General features: G+C 41.3%; 1 protein-coding gene and 1 long non-coding RNA gene across 2 annotated transcripts; one reads left to right on the forward strand and one right to left on the reverse strand.

The window, feature by feature from the left end:
- Positions 1–3,899: 3,899 nt before the first annotated feature.
- LOC124645919 lies at positions 3,900–5,084 on the forward strand. The gene has a single exon (XM_047185898.1). The coding sequence runs from the start codon at positions 4,137–4,139 to the stop codon at positions 4,869–4,871; it is 735 nt and encodes a 244-aa protein (XP_047041854.1). The 5' UTR covers positions 3,900–4,136; the 3' UTR covers positions 4,872–5,084.
- Positions 5,085–7,908: 2,824 nt separating this feature from the next.
- Positions 7,909–9,195, reverse strand: LOC124645920. The gene is made up of 2 exons (XR_006986288.1): positions 8,145–9,195; positions 7,909–8,056 (listed from the first exon to the last, which is right to left on the reverse strand). It is a non-coding gene; the product is annotated as an uncharacterized LOC124645920 (long non-coding RNA).
- Between the last annotated feature and the right edge of the window lie 2,185 nt (positions 9,196–11,380).

The raw sequence follows: 11,380 nt of genomic DNA on the forward strand, positions 1-11,380 counted from the left end.
TTGCTGTTATTCCTACCCTTTAGTTGTATAGAACGATATCACAAAATGGAGAATTCTCTACGAATACATACATTTACATTGCACTGGACGTCGATGATGTTTAAATAGGCACATTAACATTATGTGTGTCTTCCTCCAAAATGTCTGACCATTTGCTTATCTCCCGAATAAGGAACACCATAGGTACCGTACACGTGGATAACAACCACACTTTTCAAGTACTGTTCGCAAAAAAAAGGAATTGTCACTTGTATGTTGTAAAAGCGTTTCTCTGGATATTTAGATTGCCAATTTTCATAATACAGTCATGAGATGAGACAACATCGGTCTAGGAGAGAGACCATTAAATTCAGCAGTCCTAACCAGCGGAAGAATATGAGATAAATACGTAAGAAAATGTAGAGTATATCGGGCGTGTCGTACCTAATAACATTAAATCTTATCACAAATACATACATAAGGCATTCTCTAATGAATTCCAAAAAAATTAAAGCCCCCAGTACACGTTGGCCTGTGTTGGCCCAAGCTTTGCAATGCAGAAATGTAGGCCACGATCAAATGGTGTTTACACATTGGCGCATGGCTCATTGCTGCCTGGCAAACCACTTGCGATGGACGTCGAGGTAGTTACGGCTGCGGCTGTTTATTTGTATACTACACTACTATATTTATACTATACTGTACTACTATATTTAATTGGGTAGGTTTGACCTTCTCGACTTTATGCCGGTTTTAATAGGTATCCCGTTCCACAGCCCGCGGAAAAAAAGATACCTATGTCCCCCCTAGTCTTTTTATTTAGATTTTATATGAGTATTTTGTATGTATTATTTATTATATAATGTGTATGTATTATGTAGTTGATGTGTTTGTTTGCGTTGTTCTTATCCTTCTTCTTCCTCTTCTAGGCTGTGATGATGACGAATGTTCGGTGTTAGATGGTAGCTCTGTGTTCTGTTCCTGGATGGCTGGTCCCGCTTGCGTGCTTGGTGATGGGTGCGTGTTTTGTGTGTCTGGTGTTTGTGTGTCAGTGTGTGAGTGTTGTTCTTCTGCTGTTCGTACGAATACTGTGTCTCCTACTACTATATACTACACTACTATATTTACTACTTTATTTATAGTAGTTATACGCAACACAAAAGTGTACTATCCTCAGCGGCCGGTGACGAACTAAACATTGGCCGAATGTGTAAACACCACACGCCAAGCTGGGCCACGATTCCTTTGATGTGTGCCCAAAAAACCGACAACTCGCCGAATGCGCGCCAACCTTGACAAATGTCCGCCAACCTGCACCAATACCCCGTGTACACATTGGTGATGGCGTGTATTGGCCGCACTTGGGCCAACGTGTACTGGGGCCTTAACCAAATCCATCCAGTGGTTTCGCCACAGGAATTATTTTTCGATTTCATAATAATTTAGATTTAGAACATTGTGCGCAAACCAGAACTAAAGTATGTAAGTGTCAATGACCCCGGCTGGCGAACAAAATAAGGGATGCCATTCTCAGCAAAACTTTCGATTAAAAGAAGAAAGAATATTTGATATAGCAAAATGAAACTTATCTTCATAGCAATAAGATCATAGTCATACGATCACATCATGAGCGAAAAGAAAAAAAATGGTTTAGGCTGTCATTTATATTGCAGAGTGGAATAATGCGTTCATAAAATTTTAGCCGTCATATTTTGTTTTTAAAGGGTTTTTGAGTTTTCAACTGACTAAGATTTACTTTTTGCTAATTACTGTGTTCGGGAAATTTTGTGCATGGCCGCTGGTTTCTTTGTTGTACTGCGTTTGTGTTGCGCAAGAGATTGTTTTTGCCATAAACGTGTATGTGGGATAGGATTATTGCTTTTATTTATAAAGGATTTACGTGTTTTAGTGAACGAAACGTTTCATAACGCTGCTCTAGCTTTGCGGACATATCTTGAGCGATATGAAACCAGTCGCGTCTGTTCTACAGATTCCCGAATCTTTGTAAGAGCAATGCAACCAAAGTGAATATTGATCTAGTGATTCAAAATAATCATAATGAAGAATCAAAATAAAAGTGATAGGTATGACATGATTTTAAGAAGATTGAGATTTTAAGTTTGCCGCGTTTGATTCGCCGACATATTGTCGCCGCTCTAACAACACAGGTCAGTCAATTATGCAATGTATTAATAAAATGGTGTTCTAACTCTCCCACATTTTAATTATATTTAGGTAGGTACTTTGTTCGACTAGCAGCAGCCAGTGGGTAGCAGACCGGGGAACTCCTGCTACCTGCATTGCACGAGCTGCTGCTGAGATGGATCGTCAGTAGACGGAGGCGACCAGCCACTGCCGAGAGGTTACGAAAGTCGTCTTTGGTCCTCGTGGCCCCTCTCTAAAAGGCAGAAGACGGCACAAACGCTGAGGTTTTTAGTGGGTGCAAGCCCCACATAACCTCACCGTCTCCCCGGGCGGAGTGTGTATGCGTCAGGCATTTTCCTCAGCTGAAACAAAAAAAAAAAAAAAAAAAGGTACTTTGTTCGAAAATATTTATTTTTGCGTATTTTTTCTTTGTTTTAATTGACGTATATATTACCTGTAGGTAAAACGTATTTAATTTAATGTGATTAGGTCCAAACAAGTATACGACACACTTTGTATAAAAGCTTTAAGTCCTGTATGGATTAGGTATTATTACTTTCCTATGCGCTACTCAGTAAAGCACTTTCTTGTGCATTACATACACCGTCAGTGTAGTCTTGAATCCTATTTAAACACTTAAGTACTTTATTTAACTGAAACATCATTAGTGAAATATGGGAGAATTATAGGTAAATGATACCACTCAATTATCAATAAAGTATCGGTGGAACATTAAGACATGATGAGATAAGCTTTAAAGGCACACTATACCTAAATAAGCTAAGAAAATAGGTATATACGACTGAAAACAACACCAACGAATATCACTTATAGCTTTAAAGAGCTACTCAGCAGCGGAATAACGATTTATAAACAGCATAGAAATATTTTTAATTTATGATATTCTAAAAACACTTCATATTTTATGAAAATTGCTACAAGTATGCCTAATTTTATCTGTGTACCGCGCCATCTATATAGTTACAAATTAACTAACAGCGTCTTGATTCTATTTTTCAGAACTAGATGGCGCAATTACAAATATATTTATTTTGGGATTTTTTTATACGTTCTGTCTACTACGATATCTCATTATTTTTGTGGTATAATATTTAAATGTCCCAAGCAAAAAAAAATATAATAACTCTACCCTAGAAAATATTTATTCTGTATTAGCGCCATCTATTCCATCTGACGTTTGACGTCTGTCGGTGTGGACCGTGTGTCGTACTTTTTATAAACAATAAATTGAAAACTACGTTATCAGCTTAAATACTTACTTTATTGTGAACATAGTGCAAAGCTTAGTGACATACATTGAAGTCGGCAGTAAGTTTAGTGCATAAGGGCTTCAATTAAGCAAAACTGTATAGCCAGTGACTAGGCGCATTTAATTTCTACCCTCTATTTAAAAAGTGTTGTTGACATCGGGGATATTCACGTCACTCCAAACTTGACATTGACAGGAGGAAGATATTCTCGGTATTGCTATCGATCGATATTGGGCCAGTGGCGCCATCTAGCGATCCTGCACTGAGTTATCGGAGACGCCATCTAGCGATTTTGCAAGGAACTCTCTGTCTACTATAATGCCGGGTATCCAGTGCGCAGCTTGCAAGCTCTTTGCATCGGCGATAGAGGGCGTCAAGTGTGGTAGTAGCAAGTGTCGGCGACTATACCACCGAGGATGCGTTAATTTTAAGCCAGACGTAGCTATCCCACCTTCCTGGCGCTGCCCTGAATGTAAAAAGAACCTGGTCAGGGATAATAGGGCAGATACTCCAATCAGAGGTTCGGCTGGCTCCGCGGGAGGTCCTGCAAGCCAAACTAGCTCAGTGGCCCGCACGACTGGTGAGTTGGATGCCAGCTGCTCTAGCCCAGCACCCGTGGTCTGCGAGCAACAACGCGCTAGCCCGTCGTCTGCTTCTACGCCGCTACATAGGAGCGCCTCCACAGCTGTCACTGCGGCACGGGAAATCTCTCCTGTCGTAGGCCCTGGTTTGGGTTTGCTCATGGATGAGTTGAGAGCGATGCGTGCGGAGATTCAAGAGTTTCGCAAGGAGATGGAGTTGGAGATGGCGCAGCTGGTATCTGCAATGAGTCACTGCAATGGGCGCATCGATGGCCTCGAGGCCAGAATAAGCGCTTTGGAACAACAGGCTGCTACGGGTCGTTCATCGGCAGATGAGGTCGTGGAAGAGTTGAGGCGCGAGCTGAACGATAGGGATCAGGACCTATTGGCAAATGATGTGGAGATAACTAATATACCGGAGGCTCCTTCTGATCACCCTATCCACATCGCTAAAGTTGTAGGCCTTAAGTTAGGGGTACAGTTGGAGGAGCGCGACATCATCAGCGCGGAGCGGGTCGGCGGCAAGCAGCTCAACGCCACTAGCTCTGCCGGGCCGGCGGTGACGCGGCCGCGTGCCATAGTCGTGCGCCTGGCGCGCCGCGAGCTGCGCGACGAGCTGCTGGCGAGCGCGCGCGTGCGGCGCGGGGCGACCACCGCCGACCTCGACCTGCCCGGCCCGCCACAGCGCTTCTTCATCAACGAGCGCCTCACGAAGACAAATCGCCGGTTGTTTCGGATGGCCCGAGATGCTGCTCGCCTCCACAATTGGAGATTTGTGTGGACCAAGCGCGGGCGCATACTTGCCAGGAGGAGTCCGGGTGATTCCACTCAAAGAATCCGCACTGATGAGGATATTGTTAAGTTTTTTGGACCTGTTAATAATGAAACAACTTGATTATTCTTCTTTTTTTATATTATTGTTTGTTTGTAACTATTTACCTTGTATCAGTGGAAGGGAAAATATGCGTCTAAACTATAAATATCGGGGGATTTACACGCTGGCTGGCACGCATGTTAAGTCGCAATCGACACTTATTTATACATATTACATTCTACACAGTATTACTACATACACGAACTATATACCAAATAATTACATAATCAATTATTTTTTATTTTATTTTTTCATGCTTCCCACATCAATCACAGTACCTTACACAATGTATTTGTCTACACTCATTACATACAACATCACACATTTTATACAAATAATATTCACATTATACACTTCAACTATTACATTATATACTACATTCTATAAATTACATTTACATCTTATACAACATTGTAACTTATTGACTACAAATGAATACAAGTAAACTTATTAGGTTTGGGCTATTGAATGCGGGCTCCCTGGGGACTAACCAGGACGAGTTTTTGGTCGCAATGGGCAATCATTCAGTGGACATAATGGCTGTCAACGAAACCTGGTTGCGCAAGGGTGAAGATGACCGGGCGCCTAGCGTACCTGGTTATAAACTCAAGCACATCCCGCGTCCATTGTCTATACGTGGGGGGCGAGGCGGAGGGGTCGCCTTCTACATCAGAAATGGAATACCTGCACGTGTCAGAGCCCACCCTGAACACCCTAATGTCGAACAGCTTTGGTTAACCCTTACCGTGAATAAAATCAAACTACTCATTGGCACTGCATATCGCCCACCATGGTTGGAACTGGAGACTTTCCTCGACGGACTGACATCAAGCATAGGTAGCCTGGCCCCCTTCGATAATCTAATACTGTTAGGGGACTTCAATGTCAACATGGTGGACGTTAACAACTCGAAATCCAGACAACTTGCAGATTTTGTCAGCTATCTCAACTTGACTCAAGTGGTCACAACTCCCACGCACTTTATAGGTAATAGTAGCTCGCTCATTGACGTAATCTGCACTGATGCTCCAATCCGCAATGTTGAGGTGAATCATATTAGTGAGCTTAGCCATCACGCATTTATCACCTGCGAGACGGTCTTCAAGAAACCTAAATGCCAACCTAGGTCAGTGGTATATCGCCCTCTCAAAGACATTCTGGAGGATTACTTCGACAGGGATTTAAAAAGTATACCTTGGTCTATGGTGGGTGACATGAATGATGTTGATTCAATGGTGCAAACATTCAACTCATTTGTTATCCAATTGTTCGACCTCCACGCTCCCATTAGATGTAAAACTTTTAGATCCCGTCCCACTCCATGGATCACTGATAACATCAGACTAATATCGAAACTGAGAGATGAGGCCAGGGACAAATTTCGTAAATCTAAGCTACCAGAACATAAGAGTAATTACCTAGACCTTAAGCATCTAGCCACCACGGCACTGGCTAATGAGAAGGCCGCTTATTTCGCTAGTAGTATTAATAATAACATCAGGGACCCTAAATTATTATGGCGCAATTTAAAAGCAGATGTTTTGCCTGACCACAAACAAAGACTTCTACCGGAACACTTTGATAACCCTGACGAAATCAATGCGGCTTTCCTAGACGTTCCCGGTGATTGTAGTCATAATGATTCGCAGTCATCTTTCTTTGAGTCGCACAGGTTTAGCGATGCTACTTTCACTCTGACAACAACCAATTCCGAAGTAATCCTCAAGATAATTAGAAGCCTAGAGTCTAACGCACAGGGTGTCGATGGCATCAGTCTCGACATGATAAACCTCACTTTACCAACTACCTTGCAAGCCATCACAGACATCATAAATTGTTCAATAATCACACATACATTCCCTGAACTCTGGCGATGCGCTATTGTGCGACCGATCCCTAAAATTAACAGTCCAACCAACACAAAGGACCTAAGGCCAATCAGTATACTGCCCTGCCTATCAAAGATCTTGGAACGCGTAGTGCACTCGCAGGTCATTGAATACCTTGAAGCAAATAACATTCTTCCTGACCTACAATCGGGCTTTAGGCAGGGCAGAGGTACTGCAACGGCTTTGGCCGACGTAGTGGGGAATATTCTTGAGGCACGGGACAGGGGGGAGGGCACAATTTTGGCTCTGCTAGATTTCTCCCGCGCTTTTGATGCAATTAACACCACTCTACTTCTGTCAAAGTTAGCTTTTTATGGTTTTGATAAGAACACGGTAAAGTGGTTTAAAAGCTATCTTTCGGGCCGATCTCAATTTGTAGAGATGCAAAGAGAGGATGGGTCAAGAGTGTTATCCTCCCCCCTCAGCGTGTCCAGGGGCGTTCCCCAGGGATCGATTTTGGGGCCCTTGCTTTATATCCTATATAGCGCGGATATTGTAAAGTCTTTTGCCCATTGTAAATATCATATGTATGCTGACGACATCTAGCTGTATTTGTCGTTCAAGGTCAATGAAACATCTGAGGCAGTGCAGAAAATCAATGAGGATTTGCATAGGGTGGTTGTTTGGTCAGATTTGAATTCACTGGTCCTTAACCCGCTCAAATCGAAATTTATGGTTCTGGGCTCTAGAAACCAAGTACAAACTATTGAGTCAGCTAACCCTGAGATAGTGATCATGGGAGAGAAAATCGAGAGGGTTAAGCAAGCATGCAATCTGGGCCTAATTATGGACCCGGAGCTGCGATTTGAGGCACATATAACTAGAATGTTAGGAAATTGTTTCTATAGGCTAAAGGTATTATACGGAATACGGAAATATCTGAGCATTCCTTTGCGCAAACAACTTGTCGACAGCCTCATCCTATCAAAGTTAAACTATTGTGATGTAGTGTATGGACCATGCCTTCTCTCTAGAACCGAGCGCGTTATCCAACGTATACAAAATGCCTGTGTCCGCTTTTGTGTAAATATTCCACGTAGAAGTCATGTTACACCATACATAAATGAACTAAAACTATTAAAGATGGCTGCCAGGAGAAAGCTTCATTTAGCTAATTTGTTGTTTGGCACTGTTAGGACACAAACACCGGAATATCTTTTCAAAAAGCTGACCTGGAAACAAAGCCAGATAAAGCATGGTCTTCGCTCCATAGTGTGTCCGCTGACCGTTCCCATGCATCGCACTACGGCATTCAGAGGATGCTTCAAGTTTGCAGCCACGCGCTGCTGGAATGATCTCCCTCCCCCACTTCGATGCCTGAAAACAAAACATACATTTAAAACAAAACTTAAAAAGCTACTGTTACATGAACAAATTAGCCTTAATTTGTAATATTGCTTCATACCTCAGGGGTCATGGCACACATGCTCTGGTTTGGGGATCACTTCCTGCAGTGTGGGCTGCTTTTGAATCATCCTCCTCGGCACGGTGGAGCATCTGCTTCGGTCAACCCTTCTTCTTCATCTCTCTGTCATTTGTCCCATATTGTCGTCTGTAATTTAATTCAATCCTTTAATTTTCTAATTACAATTTATATTTAATTCATCTATGTGCAATGCTCAATGGTAAGTCAATTTCTAAGTTAGTAATTAGGTATGTCTCAGTCCGACTTCAACTTATCAAATAATTAATATCTATATATATTTATAATTCCAGTAGTGACGTTCACAGGTATAAAAAATAAAATAATAATATCACTTACCGACGCCATCCTGGTAGCAGGAATACGATCGACCTACATACTCACATTTAATACACCCTTTACACAAATTCATGTTCGATTTTTCTTTTCTCAACACTATACACATTTATACACTCGTCTACATGATATCTACATGAGGCATTGCATAATAATTCTTGGTATGCCTCCGTCGCCATTACCTAATTCTCACACAAATTGTTTGTATATTGACTATTTGTGTTTGTGTAATGGTCGGCGGCATAGACCACAGATAAAATATAATTTTGCGAAGCGCGAGTGTCACTTCCAGTCGCATTCGTTCGGAATGCTGCGTAACTAGGTAGTTATTTTTCTCTATTTATATTTAGTTTGTTTTTATAGTAGTATTTTATATCCATAAATATATATAACACTTTTTATATTTTATATATTTAGTTTAGCTTAAATGCACCGATTGACGTCACATGTTAGTGCTGGCCATCGCTGAAAACCAGCGCAGCGACTCTGTCTCGCATAGGGTCGCTGCATAATGCTGAGCGAGGGCCATTTCGCGTGCTTGTGACGCATATTCTTATTATTCTTGTGTTTTCTTTTTATTGATGTTTTTATTTTATTTTTGTGTTTTTTTTTTTTTTTTTTCATGATTATGTATGCTACTGTTTGTGTTCGATATGCGTCATGAACGCGAATAAATGCTTTGATTTATGATTTGATTTGATTTCTATTAACGAGTAGCGGTACTATTTCAAACCAGTTCTACAACACGCGAAATAGAGCTTTGAACTTTGAAAAGTTTTAAAGAAATAGCTTTTATTTTACAATTTGTTGAATGAAACTTATTGTAATATTTAGTAATGAGACTAGTTTGCATTAAATCTTTAGTAAATGTGTTCTAATATCAGTTGTCTGGCATCACAAATACCTGGTTTATTGTTGTTTTGTAGTTCCTAGCCTGTGACCGGTTCGTGTCACATCGAGAGTTGTCCGACAGACGCGGGACGCCGTCCGTCCGTCAGTCAACCACGAGCTTTCGGAAGCTGTGGTGTACCGCGACAGAGAATTCATTTCATCTCGAACTTTATATCGTGCGTAAAGTAAAAAAAACTTTTGTTTACTACCTATCTGAAAAATCTATGAAGAGTTTTATAGTAAGAAATATTTTGTCTACTAGTGGGTACTAAATATTTACCAATGAGTGTTTAACAGTGAATTTTGTATTGAAAAGTTGTTCGTCAGAGGTTGTATTTTAGTGTTTTGTGAAGTGTGATGTTAGGTACTTAGGATGCGGTGGAGTTGGCTCTGGCTGGCTGTGCTGGTGGCGGCTGTCACTGCCAAGGGGAAGAAACATCGCCATAATAAGCCTGGTTAGTAAAAACAAATCAATTATTTGAACCGGTAGACAGGCAGGGAGTTTGAGACTCTTTCGGAGCTTCCTAACTTTGAATTGCTCCTGTAGGTCGATGATATTTGTGTTGTAGGAAAGTGACAAGTTGTGTAGTTTTGTGGGTACATGTATATGGAGATATTTAGATGTCTGTTTAAAGGCTGATTTACATTGAGTCAGTAACTGACGTCAGTGTAGGCGCCGAAAACTGACGCGTGCTATTTACACGAAGTCAGTGTAGTGTCAGTGTTTCGTCAGTAGTACTGTACTGACTTCAAATCAATTTACACGATGGCAGTGCCGGGTCAGCACTGACTTGTCAGTGGACTGACGTCAGTTACTGACTCAATGTAAATCAGCCATAACTCAAAAAAGCTAGTTTTAGCTACCTAGTAGTAACTTTAGGTAGGAACCTGTATTAATTTTGAAATAAATTGTTTTGCAAACTGCAACATTAGTTATGCTTGTAGAATTACATATGCCTACACTACCGCATTGAAACCCATTGATACTGAGTAGAATTAAAAAAGAACTCTGTCTCTACCTGTAGTGTCCCTAATAAAAACACAAAATACGCAACTGAAGTTAGCGTAAAACATGTAAACAAATGATGCTGATACTAATTAAATGTTTAATTTAACGAGTTCCGCCATCTCCAGTGTCAGCATCACTGCCGATGCCTTCTCGGAAGCGATGGCTATCTAACGAGCGTCCCCAGTTCCCAGTTCCCATACACACGCAGCTTTAAAACATTAAGGAAGCATTAAATTAAAATGTCTCCAAGGTTCAGTGGATATGGGCGGCGATTAAGAAAGTCATTGAAATAAATTTTGAGAATAGACCTGTGGGTTTCGTTCAGCAATAGACGGGAATCTATACTCGATATTGTAAAGCTGAAGAGTTTGTTTGTTTGCTTGAACGCGCTAATATCGAGAATTTGAAAGATTATTTCAGTGTTAGCCAGCCCATTTATCGAATAAGGCTGCTGGCTACTTTTTGTCCGGGTTCTTGCAGAAGTTCCCACGGAATGCGGTTGAAACCGCTGGCGGATGCTAAGTACCTGTTTGCTAATATGATTATTTGTATGAGTAGAATTTGAACTATCGTAGATTATAGTCGCAGTGCACACACTTAAGCCCAAGCTAGGGCTGCCATCCGTCCGGGTTTCCCCGGATTTGTCCTCGTTTGGAGGCCGTCCGGGGGCCGTCCGGGCGGGGTTTCAAGAAGTGTCCGGGGAAAACCCGGACACTTTTCATGTAAGGAAGCACCTCATTGGATTTAAGTATGTGTTAATAGTAAATGGATTACAAATTAGGTATTATTTTGTTTAAAAAAATCGTACTCCTTCGGGGAAAAAATGCAATTTACGCCAAATGTCCGGGTTTTTTTAATGTTTGTCCGGGTTTGGTGAAATTCGAGATGGCAGCCCTAGCCCAAGCTTACTGACAACTTAAACAAATTCTTGATATTACTATCAATTGAGACTTTCAATTTTCAAAGTAGGTACATACCTAAA

Source organism: Helicoverpa zea, chromosome 3, assembly GCF_022581195.2.
Source record: "Helicoverpa zea isolate HzStark_Cry1AcR chromosome 3, ilHelZeax1.1, whole genome shotgun sequence".
Taxonomy (NCBI): Eukaryota; Metazoa; Arthropoda; class Insecta; order Lepidoptera; family Noctuidae; genus Helicoverpa; species Helicoverpa zea.